Source organism: Aotus nancymaae, unplaced genomic scaffold (assembly GCF_030222135.1).
Source record: "Aotus nancymaae isolate 86718 unplaced genomic scaffold, 86718_ANA_hifiasm-v0.15.2.pri h1tg000079l, whole genome shotgun sequence".
Lineage (NCBI taxonomy): Eukaryota > Metazoa > Chordata > Mammalia > Primates > Aotidae > Aotus > Aotus nancymaae.
Genome location: NW_026988494.1, coordinates 27,409,896 through 27,434,145, shown reverse-complemented (window position 1 = coordinate 27,434,145; position 24,250 = coordinate 27,409,896). Strand labels below are relative to the sequence as shown.

The 24,250-nt window shown below is 39.6% G+C and overlaps 1 protein-coding gene across 2 annotated transcripts in view; it reads left to right on the top strand.

Moving 5' to 3' along the window:
• KIF13B (kinesin family member 13B) overlaps positions 1 to 24,250 on the top strand; it is a 194,428-nt gene that overhangs the window by 2,134 nt on the left and 168,044 nt on the right. For both annotated transcript variants that reach the window (XM_021665164.2, XM_064368766.1), the window contains exon 2: positions 18,125 to 18,218. In XM_021665164.2, coding sequence (XP_021520839.2) covers positions 18,125 to 18,218 — 94 coding nt within the window. The remainder of the gene's footprint in view (positions 1 to 18,124; positions 18,219 to 24,250) is intronic.

Here is a 24,250-nt window from a genome sequence, read left to right as displayed (position 1 = left end):
GGCCTGAGGTCAGGAGTTCAAGACCAGCCTGACCAACATGGAGAAACCACGTCTCTACTAAAAATACAAAATTAGGCAGGCGTGGTGGTGCCTGCCTGTAATCCCGGCTGCTCACAAGGCTGAAGCAAGAGAATCGCTTGAACCCAGGAGGTGGAGGTTGCAATGAGCTGAGATCACGCCATTGCACTCCAGTCTGGGCAACAGGAGCGAAACTCTATCTCAAAAAAAAAAAAAAAAAAAAAAAAAATCAGTATCTAAAGTTTATGTAAAAAGACTAAAACAAAACCATATTCCTTTCCAGTAATTTCTTTTTTCTCTTCCCCATATGATATGTAGGAACCTTTCCACCTTTCCAATAATTTTGAAAAGAATCTTATTACTTTGAACAGTTATTACTTCTAAGAAAACTAATGTATTAAGTAATTGTGTATAATTATGGCAAATAGTAAAACTGCAGTCCTAATGCTTTCTATCATACCATATATGTGGAGAAAGCAACCTTATAAATCACTGTCCACAGATGAGGATGGGGATGAGAATGGGTTACTGTGATGATGTAGTTTTACTGTGTAGACTGTAATATTTGGAATCACATTAGCTATCTTCTGAGGAAAGTCTGAAAATTTCCAGAAAACTCTGGTGTGTTAAGTTCTCGTGTAATTCAGTGTCTGCTTGTCCTTAGGTGTTTGGAGTTTTAAGGTGGTTGGCTGGTTTATTATTTAACATTTATCCTGGAAGTGAGAGTGTTTCAGTCTTTTTGCTAAACTGTACATAAGTTTGGGAAACTTAGTTATTTGAAGGTTAAGCATTAGGCCCTAATTCAATAACAGGAAGAGTTGTAATGGCTAATTTGTCAAGAATATTTTTCTAGTCATACATTTATTTTCACATTACCCTAACAAAACAAAAAGGAAAAAGTTCTCGTACTTTATCTTCACAGCTTTTCGTTTCCATGCCAATTTATGCTCACACGTGTATGTAATTTTACATAATTTTAATATTGCAACCTTTATTTTGGCTTCCTCTCAGCTGCAGAGCTAAACAGCTAGAGAAAAAGGGGTAAACTTTGATCACAAGATCATGGAGTTCTATTTGCAGATATTGTTTGTTTTCTAATGTTGCTCAGACTGTACAGCTCAAAAGGTGTGTGTCCATGTACTGCACAGAACACCCATTCATACATTACTAACCTGTCTAATCATTATAGGAGCTGAAAGTTTTGTAGCCATAATTGGTGGCATTAATTAGATCAGCAACATTCTATTTTCCAGGAATTTAATGTTTTCTAACTTTAGGTGGTTTAAAAAATGTTCATTAGGTAAGCAAACATTTATCAAGTGCCTGCCAGGTATCTAGCTTATATTAGATAGGATGGGATATTAATGCCTTTCCTCAAGGGATTTCCTGTGTTTAAATCTGTGTAAGATTGACTACCAAAATAAGTAAATATCTATAAAAGGTGTTTGGAATACCTTTGTTATCTACCTAGCCCAAGGAGGTAGAACCAGGAAGTGAAAGAAATGAAGATAGCAACAGTGAAATAGATTACTTCAGGTGTTAGGGAGAATAGACAAGAAATTTATTTGAGGAGTTATTTCAAATGAGTTTATGTTGCATTTTACAATACCTGATGTGGTCAAAGATGCAGAATAGAGCCAGTACCTTGGTAATCATGGTCTAGTATCTCAATGGAGGGACTATTATACAGCCATTAAAATGATGATAGTCAAAACCATTTAACAGGGAAGATCATTTTCTCTGTTAGTGGAAAAAGCAGAATGTAAAGCTGTGTGTTTAACTGATGGAATCCATTATGATTATTGCTATGTAAACACATATACAGGAATGGGCAAGAGCTAGAAAGAATCATGAACAAATGAAATTGATTGTTCTTGTTAGGGAGATTTTACTTCCTAAAAGTTTTCTTAGGGTTGCCTGGTACCGTCATATTCAGTTTCCTAAAGCATGCTTTCTGGTTCATGCTCATGAGGAAATGACTGTTACAGGCGTGAAAAGAAAATGACTGTGAAGAGATTAGATTAAAAGGTAAACAGCAGTAGCAGGCTGCTAGTTATTAAGTGCCAGGCAAATGACAGGGAAATAAGGGAATCAAGAGGAGTTTATATTTCACCGAGGAGGGTGAACTTTGGTTGGACTTCCAGGGAGGAAGCTTATGATGTGAGCACGGATGAGGGGAGGGCATGGATTCTTTGAGGAGGAAGTATGGCCTGAGAGTAAGGACACAGAGACGAGAATGAGCGAAGCAGATTTAGGCAGCAGAGAGGAGATCTGCCTGCCAGGAAGGAGATTGTGTGAGGGTAGCTAGAGAATGATGGAACAGGGAAGGTCAGGTGGATTGCAGGAAGCCCTGAATGGAGCTAGGCCAGAAGTCTGGGCCTAGGTTGGCTGGTCCATGCACTCTGTTTTGCTTCTTAGGACTTTGTGTGGGTTTTGGACACAAACACAACGGAGAAAGATTGCTAGATCTCAAAGCAAGATTGGAAGCCTCAGTAGATGACTGATTTCCTGCCATAGCTGGGCAGGATTTAAAAGCGCTTGGTGAAAATGAAGCCGTGCGAGTGGGAAGCATAAGGAAGTGGGTCAGAATTAAGCAGCTGCGAATCAAAAGGCAAAAGAAAAACCCAGCAAGTGTGAGGAAGCTTAGAAGATGCTGGCAGTCAGTGAAGACATAGGTGACCCTTAGGAAATGAAGGGACAGGAGAAAGTGGCTTTGACCCCCGGGGTCATTGGGTGATTCTTCAGTCTTCTCAGTTCACTGACAGATGCAGAGCTAGGGATGACCGTGGATGAAAATTTCTGGCAGTATTTGGTAAAACAGAAGATCCTTGTTTTGCCAGCATCTGCTTGATATGCTAATGATGAATGGGACACACATCTATTACAACATTGTTTTGTTTCTGCTGTCAACTCAGTGACTGAAATTTGGATATATGCACATAGGGCCAGATGCTTTTTGAGAAGAAGGTACACTCTTATATTCTTTTTTCCAAATCTCCTGTTTTTTTTTGGGGGGGAGGGGAGGGGACAAGGTCTCCCTCTGTTGCCCAGGCTGGAGTGCAGTGGCACGATCATCACTCACTGCATCCTCAGCCTCTGGGGCTCCAGTGATGCTTTTGCTGCAGCCTGCTGTGGAGTTGCTACACAGGTGTGCACCACCATACCTGGATAATTTAATTACTTTTTGTAGAAATGGGGTCTTACTTTGTTGCCCTGGCTGGCCAGATTCCTTTGAAGAAATATACATTTATAATATAAAATACAACATTATTTAATTGGCATTGGCTTTTACTCTCTCACCTCCATAAAACACTACCTGTCTAACTTTTCCACTTCTTAAGTGCTGAAAATGGAAGAAACCACTGACAAAACTATTAGTTAAGGAGATGGATTGAAGTGCTGAGTGAGTGGAAATGGATGTATTGATCTCTAGCTTTGCTCATCATGTTCCCCTTGTGTTTGACAGAGCATGTTCATAAAAAAAAAAAAAAAAAAAAACTTGGCCAAGCTGAGCAGTGTGCTCTGTGACCTGGGAAGTGTGTGAAGCTAACTGGTCCACTCCACACAAGTCCATGGCTTAACTGTATGGGGGGATTTCGCTCCCAGGAGCTATAGGTATCTTTACAAAGTGGTATCTGTTAGTCATTCATTTCAAGTGTTGAGTGAAGAAAAAGAAAGTAGCTAGCTTCTTTCTGAGACCTTTCTATTTGCGAGCTATGGAGTCCAGTCCTTTTTAATGCATTATCTTATTTTATCCTTCAAAGCAGACTTTGAAAAGTAATTGTAGGCTGGGTGTGATGCCTCACACCTATAATCCCAACACTTTAGAAGGCCAAGGCGAGTGGATCTCTTGAGACCAGGAGTTTGAGATCAGACTGGCCAACCTGGTGAAACCCTGTGTCTTCTGAAAATACAAAAGCTAGCCACATGTGGTGGTGGGTGCCTGTAATCCCAGCTACTTGGGAGACTGATGCAGGACAATCGCTTCAACCTGGAAGGTGGAGGTTGCAGTGAGCTGAGATTGTGCCACTGCACTCCAGCCTGGGCGACAGAGTGAGATTGTCTCAAAAAAACAAAAACCAAAAAAGGTAGTAATTGTAACATTTCTATATAACAGAACCTCAGAGAGGTTAATTAACCTTCCCGGAATTACAAAACCCACCTGTGCTTTTGCTACAATATTGGACATGATGATCTTTAAGGGGATCTTGCAATCTGGAGATTACCTCATTTTTCAAAGATGTGCAGGGTACAAGATTACCTCATTTTTCAAAGATGTGCAGGGTACAAGATTACCTCATTTTTCAAAGATGTGCAGGGTACAAGATTACCTCATTTTTCAAAGATGTGCAGGGTACACTAGAAGCCTAAGTCTTGATCTTCCACCAAAGGAGCTCTCAGTCTTGATAATAGGAGATGCACATGTGAGTTCATTAGAAGAACATCTGTACACAGGGCACTGATGGCAGTGAATCATGAATTAAAGAAATGGGGGTGGGATTTGAGAACAGCACAGAAGACAGCCCAGCAGGCCCCTTGGCTCCAAGTCCCACTGGGGTGACGTGGGGGAGTCCAGACGGGTGCTGCATATGCAGTGGGTTTGTGTCAGCATCTGAGGACTACTGAGCTTGGAGAGTCCCCTGCAGAGTCTCTTATTTAGATGACTAGGGGAATGCTGGTGTCATGAACTGAATCAGAAGGACAGGAGAAGCAGGTTTTAGGGTGGATGTGTGGGAAATGATGAGTTCCAGTCTTGGACAGTCAACAACGTGTTGTCAGTGTTTACGTACTATGTACTGTGCCTGCAACTATGAATAAGATGGAGTGTGTGCTTGGAAGCAACTCAGCACAGTTGAGTTTTAGGTATCTGAAGTGCAGCCTGGTGGATGGATCCAGAAGGCCATGGTGAATATGAGTCTGAAACGAAGGGACTGGACATAGGTGTAGATTTGGGAGTCATTACTGTAGGTAGAAGATAGAGCACCTCAGGTGTGTCTGTGACAGAGGAGGTCACAGAGGCCAAGAAGAGCGACCTCAGGAGAATCAGGTAAAAGCCATGTTACGAACTCCTAGGGAGGAAAAATGTGTCAAAACAGTGAAAGGTCAGCAATCACATATCACAGGATCATCTATGTGATTAATGCAGAATTGTGTTCAGTGGATTTGGCATTATGATGGTCAGTATTAATTTCAGGATAATTTCACTGAAATGAATGAATTGGCGTTGAGCATTGGCAGTGGGCTGAGGAGTGAGTGGGCATGCCATTGTGGAGGCAGTGAGTCTCAAGAACATTCCTTCCAGAAACTCCAGGAAAGGGAGGGTTCAGAGTGGCACCTAGAGGGTTAGGTAGCTAGGACCAGGACTTTTTCTTTTTTTTTTTAATTCTCGGAGATATTTGAATGTTGTGTAAATAGAGCCAATAGAGAGGAGTTTTTGAAATATGGGAGGAAGAGAATAATTATAAAACGGGAAAGCCCTGGAATTTCAAGCTTAATTTTCTTGATGGGATAGAATGTGGGGTTATTGAAAGTAAGAGGAATTGGGTGAGCAGGGGTCTTCTGAGTAGTGAATGTGTAAGAATGTGGTTGAAGGACCCTAACTGTATTTTCTGTCCATTGAGGGTAGTGGGGTCATCCATTCCGAGTTTTTTCTTCTTGATTTTTTAGATATAAGTCACATCCCAAAAGTGTAGCATTCACTGAATTTCAGTTTAATTACAAACTTGTGCAGCCATCATTACTATCCAATTCCAGAACATTTTCATCACCCCACAGAGAAACCTTGTACCTGTTAGCAGTCACTCCATTTCCCGCTCCCTAGCCCCTGGCAACCACTAATGTACTTCCTGTCACTATGGATTTGCTTATTCTGGACATTTAATACATGGAATCCTGTATTATGTAAACTTTGGTATCTGGGTTCTTACACTTGGTATAATGTATTCAGGGCTCATCTATGTTGTGTCATGAATCAGTACTTTATTGTTTTGATAGCTGAACAACATTCTGTTATACAGATATACTGTGTTTTGTGTTCATCAATTGATGGGCATTTGGCTTGTTTCCAATTTTTGGCTATTATGAATGATACTGCTTTGAACATTTGTGTACAAGCTTTTGTATAGACATGTGTTTTCATTTTCTCAGGTATGCATATATATAGGAGTGGAATTTCTGGGTCATATAGTAACTCTAACTTTTGAGGAACTTTTCCAAAACATCTGAACTATTTTACATTCCCATAGAAATGCATGCAGGTTCCACTTTCTCCACATCCTCACCAACACTTGTTCTTGTCTCTCTCTCTGAGTATTGCTATCCTAGTGGGTATGAGGTGGTATCTGATTGTGGTTTAGATTTGCGTTTTTCTGGTGGATGATGTTGAGCATCTTTTCATGTGCATGTTGGCCACTTTAATATGCATACCAGGATCTGGTATAGCTCTAGAGAGATCTCTATGCACATCTTTCCATTATTTCAAAAACTGGGTTTCTTGTCTTTTTATTACTGAGTTGTTAGACTTCTTCGTATATTCTGGATAACATTCTGTGTCAGGTAGGTGATTTGCAAATATTTTCTTGATTTTCTCGGTTGCCTTTTCACTCCCTTGTGTCCTTTGATGCATGCAAGTTTTAAATTTTGATGAAGTCCAGTTTATTTTTAGTTGTCGCTTTTGATTTTGCTGTGATTTCTGAGAAACAATTATCTAATGTCATGTGGATTTTCATTTGTTTTCTTCTAAGAGTTTGATAGGTTTAGCTCTTACATTTAGGTCTTTGATCCAGTTGGAGTTTTGAATGTTGTGTGAGGTAGGGATCCAACTTCATTCTTTTGCATGTGGATATCCAGTTGTCCCAGCACCATTTGATGAAAAGACCATTCTTTCTCCATTAGATTGTCTTGGTACCCTTGTCAAAGTAACTGTGATAGTATGTTTCTAGACTCTGAATTCCATTCCATCAATTTATACATGTCTTTCCTTATGTAAGTACCATACTGTCCTGATTACTTTAGCTTTGTAGTAAGTTTTGAAAGTTGGGAGTCAAGTCCTCTGACTCTTTATTTTTTAAGATTGTTTGTCTATTCTAGTTCTGCCTTATGAGTTTTGTTTTGTTTTGTTTGACAGTCTTGTTCTTGTTACCCAGGCTGGAGTGCAGTGTTGTAATCTTGGCTTACTGCAGCCTCTGCCTCCTGGGTTCAAGAGATTGTCCCACCTCATCCTCCTGAGTAGCTGGGATTACAGGCACCTGCCACCATGGCCTGGCTAATTTTGTATTTTTAGTAGAGATGGGTTTCACTATGTTGGCCAGGTGCCTTGTGAGTTTTTAAAATACCTGTTTCTTAGTCCTCTGAGGTTGTCTGGTTTCTTTTTTAAACTGTTTATTTATTTATTTAGAGATGGGAGTTTCATTCTGTTGCCCAGACTGAAGTGCAGTGGTGCGATCATAGCTCGCTACAGCCTTGAATTCCGGGGCTCAGGCTGTCTTTCCACCTCAGCCTCCCAAAGTGCTAGGATTACCACTGCACTGATTTGTTTCTTGCTGATTCATTTCTTGAGTATGAACTTTTTTTTTTTTTTTAGATGGAGTCTTGCTCTGTTGCCCAGGCTAGAGTGCAGTGGCGCGATCTCGGCCCCCTGCAACCTCCGCCTCCTGGGTTCAAGCCATTGTCCTGCCTCAGCCTCCCATGTAACTGGGATTACAGGCACCTGCCACTGCACCCAGCTAAATTTATATTTTTAGTAGAGACAGGGTTTCACCATCTTGACTAGGCTGGTCTCAAACTCCTGACCTTGTGATCTGCCCGACTCAGCCTCCCAAAGTGCTGGGATTACAGGTGTGAGGCACTGCGCCCGGCCATGTATGAACATTTTATGGTTTTGGTCACATAGGATTATTTTATGTGTTTTTAGATACGGGGTCTTGCTCTGTTGCCCATGCTGGAGTGCAGTAGCACAGTCATAGCTCATCACAGCCTGTAACTCCTGGGCTCAAATGATCCTTCCATCTCAGCCTCCTGAGAAGCTGCGCTACAGGTGCATGCCATTATACCTTGCTAATTTTTTTTTTTTTATTTGTTTTAGGGACAGGGTCTTGCTGTGTTGCTCAGGCTAGTTATTAATTCCTGGCCTCAAGTGATCCTCCTGCTTCAGACTCCCAAGTAGCTGGGGGATTATTTTAATTATTTTCACACTATCATGTCTCCTCTCCTAACCTGGCATCTCATTCTTACTTCAGCCATTTTAGAGTTCAGTTGTATTTTAATCTTTTATTTATCGAATACATTTTCATGTTTACTAGTAACAATATAAACGTAGTGATTAGGATAGTTTACATATCTCTTTTGAGAAAACAAAAGATTTTCAGTTTACTTTTTACTTGTATGGTATCATGTAATTCTTTTTCTCTCAGGGTCAGCAGATCTCAATATAAAAGGGGATCCCAAGTAACTTATAACTAGAACAAAGTAGTAGAAGTAGTGTTTCTTGCTATGCCATTAAATATTACATTCCAATTGGGAAAACAAGTCCTTCCTACATAAATATCATTGGTGAATATTTTATTTTATTTTATTTTATTTTATTTATTTTTTTTTAAGAGAAAGAGAGAGAGAATAGGAAGGAGAAAAAAGGAAGAGAAAGAGAGAGAGAGAATGGGGAGGAGGGAGAAGGAAAAGAAAGAGGGAGAGAGAATGGGAGTATTGCTTTCTTGCCCAGGCTAGAATGCAATTTAGTAATGGGTATTGAAAACCTCTTTTATACTGATAATTATACTTAATGATGTAGTCAGGAAGGAATAAGGGAAGAAGATAACAAACAAACAGCCAACCAATATTTAATTTAAACCTATGAAATGCTATGCGATTACTGAGGAGTGATTTACTTCCAATTATATAGTCACCTTTGGAATAGGTGTGAGGTGGTAATGTATGTTTTGTGTATTTGAAGTGGAGAGTACTATAAATATTTATTAAGTTTACTTGTTCCGGGTCTGAGTTCAAGTTCTGAATATCCTTGTTAATTTTCTATCTCGTTGATCTATAGAATCGTTAGCTCTTCTTGTTGCATTGATCCTTTTGCCATTATGTAATGTCATTCCTCGCCTCTTTTGATCTTTGTTGCTTTAAAGTCTACTTTATCAGAGGTGAGAATTGCATCTCCTGCTTTTTGTTTATTAGTTTATTTTTACTCTCTGTTCAATTGGTAAATCTTCCTCCTTCTCTCTGAGTCTTTGTGTATTGTTTCATGTAAGATGGGCCCGGATGCAGCATACCGATGGGTTTTGGCTTTTTATCCAATTAAAATATATATAAGTTTAATACCAGCATTTGATGCTAGCTGGCTGTTTTGCCCATTAGTTGATGTGAATTTTTTATTGTGTTAAAGTTCTTTGCTTTTTGATATATTTTTGGAAAGGCTGATATTGGTTGTTCCTTTATATGTATAGTGCTTCTTTCAGAAGCTCTTGTAAAGCAGGCCTGGTGGTGGTGAACTCTCTAAGTACTTGTTTGTTCGCAAAAGATTTAATTTTTCCTTCGCACATAAAGCTTAGTTTGGCTGGATAGGAAATTCTGGGTTGAAAGTTCTTTTCTTTAAGGATGTTAAATATTGGTCCCCACTCTTTTCTGGCTTGTAGGGTTTCTGCTGAGAGATCTGCTGTAAGTCTGATAGGTTTCCCTTTATGGGTAACCTGAACTTTCTCTCTAGCTGCCCTTAGTATTTTCTCCTTCATTTCAACCCTAATAAATCTGGCAATTATGTGCCTTGGGGTTGGTCTTCTTGAAGAATATCTTTGTGGTGTTCTCTGTATTACCTGGAGTTGAATATTACCCTGCCTTGCCAGGTTGGGAAAATTTTCCTGAATGATATCCTGAAGAGTATTTTCCAACTTGGATTCATTCTCTTCATCACATTCAGGTACACCTACCAAACGTAAATTAGGTCTTTTCACATAGTCCCATATTTCCTGGAGACTTTGCTCATTCCTTTTCATCCTTTTTTCTGCATTCTTGTCTTCTCGTTTCATTTCATTGAGCTGGTCCTCGACTTCTGATATCCTTCCTTCTGCTTGATCAATTCGACTGTTTAAACTTGTGCATGCTTCGCGAAGTTCTCGTGTTGTGTTTTTCAGCTCCATCAATTCACTTATATTCTTCTCTAAATTGTCCATTCTCATTAACATTTCGTCAAACCTTTTTTCAAGGTTCTTAGTTTCTTTGCATTGGGTTAGAATAAGTTCTTTTAATTCACAGAAGTTTCTTATCACCCACGTTTGGAAACCTGCTTCTGTTATTGGAACACCCGTGTAATCTATTAAGCCTTGTTCCGTTACTGATGAGGAATTGCGATCCCCTGTAGAGGGAGAGGCATTCTGATTTTGAGTATTCTCTACCTTTTTACGCTGGTTTCTTCCCTTCATTATATATTTGTCCGTCTGTCGTCTTTATAATTACCGACTTTCTAACTGGGTCTCTGACGTCCAACTTGTTGATTCCCTGCGCCGAAATCTGAGCAATCCACTGAGCCGGCCAAAAGAGCGGTGTTAAGATTGATGGTGCTTTTCTGCCCGGGAATCTCCGGACTCTGCACCAAGAACTGGCGTGCTAAGGCACCAGCAAAACCGCCACGCCGGCCACAAGAGTCGCCCTGGCGACCCGTGGAGCTCCTCCACTGGGAATCTCGTGGTCCGTGAGCAACTAATACTCGTCTGAAAGTGTGGCGTCCTCTCGTTCTTTGCGCTTTCACTGGGAGGTACGTGCCCGAGCTGCTAATCATCAGCCATCTTGGATCTCTCTCCGAATATTTTATTTATGAACACGAGTAGACGTGGAACAGTATTGGGTATGTGACACTAATTGGTTGAAAATAGGATCATAAATGTCATGCAAAGTTTGCAGTTGAATAAGTAAATCTTACAAATAATTTATTATCTATCTTTATAAAATGAACCCAAGTGAATTTAAGAGTAAGCTATAGTTAGATATTTAGAAACACGACTGGTAGGTAAAGGGAGGTACACCTATGTTTCTGGATAGTAGATTTGGTTTGGAAATTATTCATAATTTTCTAGAGAATTAGAAAAGCAGATTACTAAGTAGGCAACTCAGAATTATTTTGTTCAGACTGAGAATGATGCATTTCCCCAGATGGAACATGAGTTATGTAAAGGGAGTCTCCCAGGCCCTGCCCATATTTTACTATGATGTCATTGGGGTGCGAACCATAGCTGATGTGTACATCTAAGAAAGACTTGTTTTAAATTATTGTTCACTTTTACAAGGTGACTAATATGCTGGCTGAATAAACTGAGTTGTCAACTGTTGATATTTTAATATTCCTTGTGGGAAATTTGCCCTGGAAAGGAATCTTGTTTGGGAAATAATACAGGATCGTTAATGTTGGTGGAATAAATTAATTTCTTCCTTTCTTTCCTTCCTTGCCCACCTCCCTTCTCTTTCTCTTCCCCTTCCCCTCCCCTCCCCTCCCTTCTCCTCCCTTCCTCTTCCTTCCCTTTTTCCTTTTCCCTTTTTCCTTTTCTTTTTCTTTTTTCCTTTCCTTTCCTGGCTCATGGGTACGTCAAAGCATTCGTGGTTCTGAATTCTGTAAAGCTTGATTAGTCATGAAATAAATTTACAGTACTACTTTAAGATAACTCTGGTTTTTAATTGCTTTTTAGACATAGTACTAATTAAATTATAATCTCGTTATTTCAGACTTCACTATGAACTGTTGTTCATGTGTTACTTATAATGAGTATTGAGTTCTGTATTTTTTATTGTGAAATACAATATACTGTTTACTATTTTAGCCTTTTAAGTGCACAGTTCAGTAGCATTGAGTACATTTCACATTGTTGTATCACCGTCACTACCATCTAGTCACAGAACTTTTTTCATCTTGTAAAACTGAAACTCCATCTCCATTAATTAACAACTCCCCTTTCCCATTTTCCCCCAACCCCTGGTAACTCTCATTCTACATTGTGTCTCTGAATTTGACTACTCTAGGTACCTCATATAAGTGAAATCTTAGTCCTTTCGTGACTTGCTTATTTCACTTAGCATGATGTCTTCAAGGTTCATTCGTGTTATGGCACGTCAGAATTTCCTTCCTTTTTAAGGCTGACTGCTTTGCCACTGTATGTATATACATTTTGTTTACTTGTTCATTTGTCGTTGGGTGCTTGAGTTGCTTCTGCATTTTAGCTATTGTAATAATGCTGCTGTGAACACGGGTACACTTTAGTGCTGTTTTTACAAAGGCAGTGCATAGCAGCTAGGCTCTTTTTAATTGAGTAGTATTCTAAACCAAGAGAAGGTGTTTATCTTTTGGATTTTTGGTAGGTGTTTTTTTGTTTTTCCAGACTAAATTTAAGGCTTAAATTTGTAACTGCTATTTAATCACTGCTTTGCATTCTTTTTTTTTTTTAAACCCCCGACAGGGACTCCGTCATCCAGGCTGGAGTGTAGTGTCATGATCTTGGCTCACTGCAACCTCTGCCTCTTGGGTTCAAGTGATTCTCTTGTCTCAGCCTCCCGAGTAGTTGGCGTTACAAGCATCCACCACCACGCCCGGCTAATTATTGTATTTTTTTGTAGGGACGTGGTTTCACCACGTTGCCTATGCCACTACTTTGCTTTCTAAGCACTTTATCAGCAAGAAGTTTTCAGTGGTGAATATGTCATATTTAAAATCTGTAGTAATACAGTTTAATTCAACCGACTAGTAACATTTGATGGTACACTAGCTATAGCATTTTATATTAAAATGTATTTCATATTAAAATGCTTTTCATATATCTGACCCTTGAACTTGCTTCAAATCTCACTGCGTTTGTTTGGGTGTGTGTCCTGGATGTTGTGCTCGTATACGTATTCTCAACAGTCCTTTGAAAAGCCTTCTCTTGATAGCTTTCAATCAGCAGGGTTGGAGTGGGAATTTTATTTAACAAAACAGATTGAGTGAAATAGTGAAGATAGTTCTTTACATATTAAAGGCCACCTTTGATGGGTGTTAGACGTAGGGGACATTTGTAAGTTGCTGTCTCTAGGATAAAATGAGTTTATGTTTGATGTATCAGTTATGAAATGATTTTTTTGTATTATATTGGATTTTCCAGGGGTTGGTTACTTAATCATACCCTTTAATTCTTCCAAGTTGTTTGTTTTATCTGATGACATACATGGTAGGGGGTGGCAGAGGGAGAAGCAGTTAAGAGGAGAGGAAGGAAACGTGAATACTGAAGGACAGCATTTGGCTTCCTTCTTAATTCAAGATAATTTGAAATGAAGGAACTGCACTATTGTGGGGGAAATGTTTGATTAAGCAGCCATTTTTTTCAGGCCTGCATTCTAGATGTATTCTGTATGAGAACTACACTTGCAGTTCTTCTACGTGGACCAAATGTTCTTGCAACAAACTAATGACTAACTTTGTGGTGGGTGGTGAGTCACAGTAGATTTCCCAGGAGTTGATAATGCGCTTGTGTGTGATATAGATTTGACCATGAGGAGCCAGCCGATACAATACGGTCTGGTTCCATTAAGCAGTGGTTTTAAGAAACTCTCTTGGACCTCTGGGCCTGAGGAAGTGAAGAGGTAAAATTGCATGTTTGAAAAGTTGTTGCAGTGTGGCTGAGACTTTCTTGTAGCATTTCTGTGCTAGTCTAGAGTGGATTTAAACACAAAACATTAGAAATAGACTTTAATGCTAGTTGACCACAATAGAACAGATTTGTCTTTTTTGGGTTATATAGCTCTAAAGTTTTCCTTTTGATTCTCTTTGCTATTTGCTTGAAAATGTATTGGCTAAAAGAAAGACCACTAGCTACTTAGTACTTCTTGATTACGTATTTAAGAATAAATGTAAAATAACTGATATGAGAAAAGTTAAGTTTCGGCCAGCACAGGGCAGGAAGTTTTTGTTTTGTTTTGCTTTTTTGCATTTGGCTTAATTATATGAGTTAAAGTGGAAAAAACAATAACCTTTCTTGACAGTGGAAACACTCTTAAGTTATAATGAATATGACATTGACATTTGGCCAAGGTTCTTTAGGAAATATAGAATAACTCTTACATGGTATTTTCCTTCCTTTAGAACTTCTCTTTTTTTTTTTTCCTTAAAGACAGAATCTCACTCTGTCACCCAGGCTGGAGTGTAGTGGCATCATCTTTGCTCACTGCAACCTCTGCCTCCCGGGTTCAAGTGATTCTCCTGCCTCAGCCTCCCGAGTAGCTGGGACTACAGGCCTGTGCCACCACGCCCGGCTAATTTTTTGTATTTTTAGTAGAGATGGAGTTTCACCATGTTGGCCAAGCTGGTCCCGAACTCCTGACCTCAAGTGATCTACCCATCTTGGCCTCCCAAAGTGATGGGATTACAAGCGTGAGCCACCGTGCCCAGAAGAGCTTATCTTTTTATAGTGGAGATAAGACAAACAGAAACAGCTTCACACTTTGGGTCAGAAAAATATAAGAATATAAACATAAGAGAACATAAACAGGCCATGGCCTGTACTTTTTAAAAACAGCTGTATGTAGACAGAATTCACTCCCCATACAAGTCAACCAATTCAGTGTTTTCAGTATGCTCACAGTGTACAGCCATCAGCACAATCAATTTCAGAACATTTTCATCACCCGTGAAAGAAAACTGTACCTGTTAGCAGTCACTCCTTGGCCCTAGACAACACTAATTTATTTTGTCTCTATAGATATCCCTATTCTGGATATTTCATATAGGTGGAATCATACAATGTATGTTTTTTGATGACTGGCTTTTTTTACTTAGTGTTAGCTTCATTCACTGTATAGCTTGTATCAGTTTTTGATATAGTTTGGCTGTGTCCCCACCCAAATCCCATCTCGAATTACAGCTCCCGTAATTCCCTTGTGTTGTGGGAGGGACCAAGTGGGAGATAATTGAATCATGGGGTCAGTTTTTCCCATACTGTTCTCGTGGTAGTAAATAAGTCTCACAAGATCTGCTGGTTTTATAAGGGGAAACCCCTTTCACTTGACTCTCCTTCTCTTCTCTGCCATCTAAGGTGTGCCTTTTGCCTTCTGTCATGATTGTGAGGCCTCTCCAGCCACGTGGAACTGTGAGTCCATTAAATCTCTTTCTTTTGTAAATTGCCAGTCTCTGGTATGTCTTTATCGCATTGTGAAAATGGATTGATACAGTTCTTCATTCCTTTTTATTGCTCAGTAGTCTTCCGCACTAGGGATATATCACATTTACCCGTTTGTCAGTTGATAGACGTTTGGGTTTTGTCCACTTTTTGGCTGTGATGAGTATCCAAATAATGGTGCTGTGAACATTTGTGTACGAGTTTTGTGTTCTTTGGGATATGTATCTAGGAGTGAAATTGCTGGGTCAGATGGTAACGCTGTTTAACTTTTTGAGGAGCTGCTGGACTGTTTTCCGAAGTGACTGCACCCTTTTACATTCTCACCAGTAACGTGTGAGGGTTCTAATTACTCCACATCCTTGCCAACCCTTGTGATGATCTGTCTTTTTGATGATAATTATCCCAGTGGGTGCAAGGTGGTATTTCATTGTGGTTTTGATTTGCATTCCAATGTTGAATGATACAGAACATCTTTTCTTATGCTCATTGGCCATTTTTGTATCTGTTTTGGAAAGATATATTCACTTCCTTTGCCTATTTAAAAATTTGATTGTCTTTTTTTTTTTTTTTTTTTTTTTAGACAGGGTCTTACTCCGTTACCTAGGCTGGAGTGCAGGGTGCCATCACAGCTCACTGCAGCCTTGACCTCTCTGCCCCAAGCCATCCTCCCTCCTCAACCTCCTGAGTAGCTGGGACCACAGGCTCCCACCACCATGCCTGGTTATTAATTTTTTTTTTTTTTTTGTAGTGACAGTGTCTCTGTGTTGCCTAGACGGGTCTCAAACTCCTTTGCTGAAGCAATCTTCCCAACTTGGCCTCTTAAAGTGTTGGGATTACATGCATGAGCCATTGCACCCGGCCTATTTGTGTTTTTATTGAGTTGTAAGGGTTTTTTATATATTATGATGCAAGTTCCTTATTAGATATACAATTCGCAAATACTTTTTTGATTCTCTTTTCCGCTGTTGATGGTGTCCTTTGAAGCACACAAGTTTTTAATTAAAAATTTTTTTTTGTTGTTTTTAGAGACAGGATCTTTTTCACCCAGGCTGAAGTGCAGTGGTATAATCATAGGTCACTGCAACCTTGAACTCCTGGGCTCAAAGAATCCTCCTACCTGAGCCTCCCCAGTAGTTGGAACTATAGGCATGTACCACCATACCTGGCTAATTTTTTTGTTTGTTTGTTTTTAGAGATGGGGATCTCACTGTGTTGCCTAGGGTCTTGAACTCCTGGACTTAGGTGATCCTCCTATCCCAGCCTCCCGAAGTTCTGGGATTACAGGCATGAGCCACCATGTCTGGCCCCAGAGTTTTTAATTTTGATGAGGTCCGGTTCATCTTGTTGTTTTCTGTGTTTTGGGTGTTCATTTCCTAACCCAAAGCCATGTGGATATATACTTATGTATTCTAATAACTCTATGGTTTTAGTTCTTATATTTAGTTCTTTGATCTGTTTGGAGTTTTGAATGTGGTGTGAGGTAGGGATCCAACTTCATTCTTTTGCATGTGGATATCCAGTGTCTCACTACCATTTGTTAAAGACGATTCTTTCTCCAGTGGGTTGTCTTGGCACCCTTGTCAAAATCAGTTGACCATAAATGTGACAGTATATATTTCTGGACTATGAATTCTATTCTGTTGATTTATATATGTGTTTCCTTATATAAGTACCACACTGTCTTGATTACTGTGGCTTTGTAGTAAGTTTTGAAATTGGAGAGTTATGCCCTCTTTTTCAAGATTTTCATCTATTCTGAATCTTTTGCGTTTCCATATAGATTGTAAGACCTTGTTTTGTTGATTTTGGTAAAAAAGCTAGTTGAGATTTTGATAGGGTTGCCTTGAATCTTGTAGATCTATTTGCGGAGTATTGTCATCTTAATAGTATTTTCTTTCAGTTCATGAACATGCAATATCTTCCGGTTTATTTAAGTCTTCAATTTTTTAAACAAGTTTTTTTTTTTTTTTTAAACTGATATATCATAGTTGTACGTATTTTTGGGGTACATGTGATACTTTTCTTTCTTTCTATTCTTTTTTTTTGCTACGTTTTGCCCGTCTCCCAGGCTGGAGTGCAGTGGCATGATCTCAGCTCACTGCAACCTGTGCCTCCTGGGTTCAAGGGATTCTCCTGTCTCAGCCTCCTGAGTAGCTGGCATTACAGGCACCCACCACCACTCCCAGCTGATTTTTGTATTTTTAGTAGAAACTGGGTTTCATCATGTTGGCCAGGCTGGTCTGGAACTCCTGACCTCAGATGATCCACTCACCTCAGCCTCTCAAACCTGGGATTACAGGTGCGAGGCACTGCACCTGGCCACATGTGATGTTTTGGTACATGTATACAGTGTGTATAGTGATTAAATCCCGTTAATTGGGATATATCTCAGAAGTCTTTTCTTTCAACAATGTTTCAGAATTTTCAGTGTACAAGTCTTGCATTTCTTTTACATTTATTCCTAAGTATTTTGATATTCTTGATGCTATTATAAATGAAATTGTTTACTTAATTTCATTTTCAGATTTTTCATTGCTGGTATATAGCAACACAACTGATTTTTGTATATTATTCTTGTATTCTGTGTAACTTGTTTATTTTCAGATTTTTAGTGGATTCCTTAGGATTTTCTCTGTCTTAGGATTTACTTCTTCCTTTCCAGTCTGGATGCCTGTTGTTAATTTTTCTTGCCTAACTGCCCTGACTAGAATTTCTAGTACAGTAGTGAGGAGAAATTGGGTAGCAGACACCCTTGTCTCACTCCTGATGTAGGGTGGGAAGCCACCCAGCCCTTCACTGTTAAGTGTGATGTTAGCTGCGGGTTTTTCTTGGTGCTCCTTATCAGGTGGAGGAAGTTTTTTTTTGTTTTATTCTTATTTCATTGAATGTTTGCATTATGAAAGAGTTTTGAAGTTTTGTCAAATGTCTTTTCTGAAATACTTTTTTAAATGACTATTTTTCTTGTTTTTTGTCTGCAGAGATTGACTTGCATACCAAATGTGTGGTGGATGTGGATGCAAACAAGGTTATTCTTAATCCTGTAAATACGAATCTTTCCAAAGGAGATGCCCGGTAAGTTAAGAAATGGTGCTGTGCTCAGTGGATGTTGAAGTCACTGGAAGCAACTGTGGCTGCTGAATTAAGTTGCACTGAACGGATACCAGATACCTACCCTGTAGAGACATATCGCTGTCTTCTGCGATCTTGAACTCAAGGTGAAGAGATGAAGTCTATAATATAGGAAGACAAGGTGCCTGAATGAGTATTAGAGGTAGTAATTGTATTAGAAGCACGGAGAGGAGAGTGAGTGTTAAGTTGAGAAGCAATTGAGGAAGCCTTCTTGAAGGAGGTGCAGCTGGCAGGAGGATTAGGTAGGATGTTAATCGGTTCCTTAGCATGAGTTTTGGCTTTTACTGCTGCCAGTTCAAATACTATCAAAGCGCCCATTTTAAGTGCTATCTTCATGAAGGTGTGCCTGCAGCCCTCAGTGATTTCTTTCTTTAAATACCTGTCAGCTATAATCTGTCCTACCTAATTTAATGATTATAGATTGTTTTGGATTGTTTGTTCCAGCTGTACAGTGCATTTTAATGTCTTTGGGGAAAGAGACCCTGTCAGGGGCTGAGGATGAATATTTGAGCATCAGTTCTAGATGTGGATGGTAGTATGAAGAAAATGAAAGGGAAGAATATGAATTTGGGCAGGAAAAGATTATTTTTGGTTTTCTTGGTAAATGGAGGACAGTAAATGAGCTGGGATCAGATTACAGGAGACCTGGAGAGCAGACCAGGAAGTTTGGCCTGTTTTTTTGTCAGGAAGAGTTTGTTGTTGATAGTTTTTGAGTAATATGATTGAGGATCTAGGTGGATTAGGAAAAGTTGTTGATTGGCAATGTAGAGAATGGGTCAGAGTCGGGTAGGCTGACTTTTATGGAGATCAGCTGTATCAGAAATGTTTCTGTACTGGCCCTGAAAGTAGAGACAGGTGAAAGATGTCTGACTTGAGGCTTTGTGCAAAGTAGATACTTCATAAATCTTTCTAGAAACTGTGCCGTAATTGGCACTCTGCAGATGTTCTTTTGAGTTGAGTCTAATTGAGTTGAAAAGAGCACTGGATTTGGAGTGAGGAAATCTGAAATCAAATCCTTCATGTTGTTATCGTAGCAAATTTTTAATTTTTTTGAACCTGTCTTATATATCTCACAAAGGTATTTTTCCAAAGATCAAATTAGTTAGTGATTTTTAGAAGATCTTGCAAAGTGTTCTGTATATGGGGAGGTTGTTACTGATGTAGAGACACATACAGCAAAATACACAGCTTGATGAATTTTCATAGTGAACATGCTCCTTATGTAAGTGGCATCCAGATAAGAAACAGAATGTTACTAGCATGTCAAGAGACTATGTCAGGAGAAGTAGTTTTTCTTTTTTATTTTTCTTTTTGAGGCAGAGTCTCACTCTGTTGCCCAGGCTGGAGTGCAGGGATGCCATCTTGGCTCAGCAACCTCCGCCTCCCGGGCTTAAGTGATTATCATGCCTCAGCCTCCCGAGTAGCTGGGATTACAGGCATGCACTACCATGCCCAGCTAATTTTTGTATTTTTAGTAGAGACAGAGTTTCACCATGTTGGCCAAGCTGGTCTCGAACTGCTGACCTCAAATGATCTGCCTGCTTTGGCATCCCAAAATGCTGGGATTACAGGTGTGAACAACCGTACCTGGCCAGAAATAGTTTTTCTTTTAATTTAATATCAAGGTAAAAAGAGGAAATAGAAATTTGGAATATAGCAGTACGGTGGTATATGTTGACTTCATTAAATTTGGGGAAAAAAATGAAGAAAAGCATAAATTAAAAGCTGAATTTTATTAATGATATGAGGTTAATTATTGCCTAGCTTGTAGAATAACAGACTAATCCATAAAACAAGGTATGATTTTATATTACCTATATTTGTAACTGGAGAGCCAGAGATTTGAAATTAACATGAAAGTGATTTGAACCATCAGAGAGGCTCAATTTAATATTTTTCCTTTAAAAGCTATAGCATCCTTGTTCTTCTAATAACTGATTCTATTACTGTAAAACCATGTCTAGTTTTAAATATATACTTTATAACTCAAGTTATGCTTTAAAAGTGAACATTTATAAATTTTAAAACATTGGTTTATATATTTTTCTAATTAATTTTACATAAACTCCTGAAAATGTCATGATGATTTGATGTTTACTAAAACTTCTTGAAATCGTGCTTAAACAAATAGGTAAGCCACTTGAAGTTTAAATGCTTAGTCATGGAGATTTGGGAAGCATTTTTGGTCTGTTTCATATAGAATTTCAAAACTGTTTTGAAACATAAGATATTTAAAATTCAGAAAATTCATAGTACAAGGTCAATGAGAGATTAAGATCACCGACTTCAGAGTCAGGCATCCTGGATTGAATCTCACCTCCACCATTTAATGTGTGACCCTGGTCAAGTTAGTTAATTCTCCTCTGCCTCAGTTTACTCCTTTGCTAAGGGGAGAATATTATAGTGCCAGCCTATAAGATTGTTACGAGGATTCCAGTTAAAATGTGTCAAATGATAATGCCTGGTGCACAGTAAACCCTATGCATGAGCTATTACTTTTATTATTACTGTTACTATTATGGCCTGTATTTAAGTTGTAGTCCATGTTGTCTTCATTGAGCTATAATATAACTTCATAAAATTATTATTATTATTATTTTTTTTGAGACAGTTTCTTTCTGTTGCCCATGCTGAAGTACAGTGGTACAATCTCAGCTCACTGCAATCTCTACCTCCCAGATTCAAGTGTTTCAGTCCCCTAAGTAGCTGGAATTACAAGCATGCACCACCACACCTGGCTAATTTTTGTGTTTTTAGTAGAGATGGGATTTTGCTGTGTTTGCCGGGCTGTTCTTGAACTCCTGACCTCAAGTGATCCACCCACCTTGGCCTCCCAAAGTGCTGGGGTTTACAGATGTGAGCCACCACACCCGGCTAAGTTACTACATTTTTATTTTATTTTTGAGACAGGTCTTGCTCTGTTGCCCAGGCTGGGGTATAGTGGCGCCATTTCTGCTCACTGTAACCTCTGCCTGCCTTGTTCAATCGCTCCTTCCACCTCAGCCTCCCAAGTAGCTCGGACCACAGGTGTGCACCACCAGGCCCGGCTAATCTAATTGTTGTGCTGCCTTTTTTTTTTTTTTTTTTTTTTAAGTAGAGACATCGTTTTGCTGTGTTGGCCAGGCTGGAATCAAAGTCCTGACCTCAAGTGATCCGCCTGCCTTAGCCTCCGAAAGTGCTGAGATTACAGGTGTGAGCCATCACACCCAGCCAGTTATTAACATTTTTTTTTTGAGACTGAGTCTTGCTCTGTTGCCTAGGCTGGAGAGAAATGGTGCGATCTTGGCTCACAGCAACCTCTGTCCCTGCCTCTACCAGGTTCAAGAGATTCTCCTCCCTCAGCCTTCTGAGTAGCTGGGATTACAGGCACCCGCCACCACGCCCAGCTGCTTTTTGTAATTTTAGTAGAGATGGGGTTTTGCCATGTTCACTAGGCTGGACTCAAACTCCTAACCTCAAGTGATCCGCCTGCCTCAGCCTCCCAAAGTGCTGAGATTACAAGCATGAGCCACCGCACCCAGCCAGTTACTACATTTTTAAGCCAAAGTGTATTCAATTCAATACTTGAGTATTGAAATTACCTAGTTACAGAGAAATTTCAGCTTTGAGAGGTCAGAAACTTTATTTTACTCAGTTTGCTTAATGTTGAGTGCGGCCTTGGGGACTAACATAACATCTCTTAAGGAGACAGGCAGGACCTCTGATTTTATGGTTACAGTGAATAAAACATTAATCTCGGCAATCTATTCTTCTCCTTCTTAGTGTCAACTAAATGAAAAACCAGGTCAAAACATTGCTGTGAACATAGAATAAGAATGAAGGCACGTTTTTGTCAAATATGGAAAAGATAAATGACGAACTCTCCCTATTCCACACCACTGCTTGGAACACTCTAGTGACTGAGATACTTGAATCCGCCAGATCAGTCTAGTTCTTCTGTGTAGAATCCTGGATACACATGATACATTTTATCACTTATTTACTCATGCAGAGCCACACTGCTTATACTATTAGAACAACTAGTATCTTTGGATTTATCTTCTTCCCCTCAATCAGTTTTCTAGATTGGTCCTTGGGATTTTCGAAATCATTGTCAGCAATATATTGCTAAATTGCTTCTCTTTAAATAACTAAATAAATCTTTAGGCCTTATTTTATTTGAATTATATCTTTTTTCTTTTTTTTGAGATGGAATTTCTGTTTCTTGTTGCCCAGGCTGGAATGTAATGGTGTGATCTCAGCTCACTGCAACCTCTGCCTCCCAGGTTCAAGCTATTCTCCTGCCTCAGCCTCCCCAGTAGCTGGGATTACAGGCATGCACCACCAAGCCCAGCTAATTTTGTATTTTTAGTAGAGATGAGGTTTTTCCATGTTGGTCAGGCTGGTCTCTGACCTCAAGTGATCTGCCTGCCTCGGCCTCCCAAAGTGCTGGATTACAGGCGTGAGCCACCCTGCCCGGCCTGCATTATATCTTAAAACTTATTATAGTAACTTTTATCCTGTAATGAAATTTATTTATTTACTTTTGTTTGGAAGCCCCAGTGAGATTGTAATAAAACATTAATGCCTGTGACCATGGTAGGGCAAGTAGTTTCTTGTTTGGGGGTTTTGTTGTTGTTGTTGTTGTAGGTTTGTTTTTGAGACAGGGTCTCTCTCTCACCCAGGCTGAAGTGCAGTGGCACAATGCAAATAGTTTGTTTCTTTGTTTCTTTCTTTGTTTCTTTGTTTGTTTGTTTCTTTCTTTCTTTCTTTCCTTCTTTCCTTCTTTCCTTCTTTCTTTCTTCTTTCTTTCTTTCTGAGACAGAGTCTTGCTCTGGTGCCAGACGCCAGGCTGGAGTGCAGTGGTGCGATCTTGGCTCGCTGCAACCTCCGCCTCCCAGGTTCAAGCAATTCTCCTGCCTCAGCCTCCCGAGTAGTTGGGATTACAGGTGCACGCCACCACACCCAGCTAACTTTTGTATTTTTAGTAGACACGGGGTTTCACCATGTTGGCCACGATGGTCTCGATCTCCTGACCTCGTGATCTGCCCGCCTTGGCCTCCCAAAGTGCTGGGATTACAGGTATGAGCCACCGCACCCTGCAAATAGTTTTTTAAGCTAAGTTTTAACTTCTTTGCTTCTTTGTCTCTTCTACCCACCAAACAGGCCTTGTTGCCAACTCTGACTAGAAAGTTAATTGGTATACTTAAAAAGTTGTCTTAAAAGGGATTAAGATGCATTTTCTCATGGAAAGTGGTAGCCTCCACTGTATGAATCATTTGTGTTATAAAAGTTGAGGCATGGGTGAGTTTGGAAAAGGGAGTGCATTTTCCCATAGGAACTGTCAGTTTCAAGTGAAAATGGCATTCTGTCAACAGTGACTAGTTTAACCCACAACTCAAACAGTCAGACTTTTTATACTTTTTCTCATATCTTCTTCGCATTTCACTGCAATAATATTAAATAGCTATGTACTCAAGGGCCAAGACTGAATAAAATGAATAATCATTCTTTCTACTTTATGGAGGACATTCTTTTTTTTTTTTTTTTTTTCCCCCTGCTGCGGTGAGTGGTGATGAAGCACACAGTGACTACTGCTTTGCTGTGGTGTCTTCATGCCCAGGGCACCAGCAGTTTCCCCTCCATCATGTTAGTGCCACCAGTACAAATGTCAACATAGTGAGGAAGGCAAATGCCTTAGGATTGTTATGAAAATAATCATGACCTCCAGACTCTCGGAAGAGCTCTGGGGAACCCCCCCAAGAGTCCTCAGACCACAATTTGAGGGATTTAATCCAGTTTATAAGCTTCTAAGAACCAAATAGATGCCCCTAGTTTATTTTTTAAAAGACTTATCGAGATGTAATAGTAATACAGTACAGTTCACCCCTTTAAAATGAGTTGTTCAGTGGTTTTATGACACTGAGTTGTGCAGCCTGCACCACTATCTGCTTGCATGTCATTTTTATCACCCTGTTAATTAATTCATTTTCTCT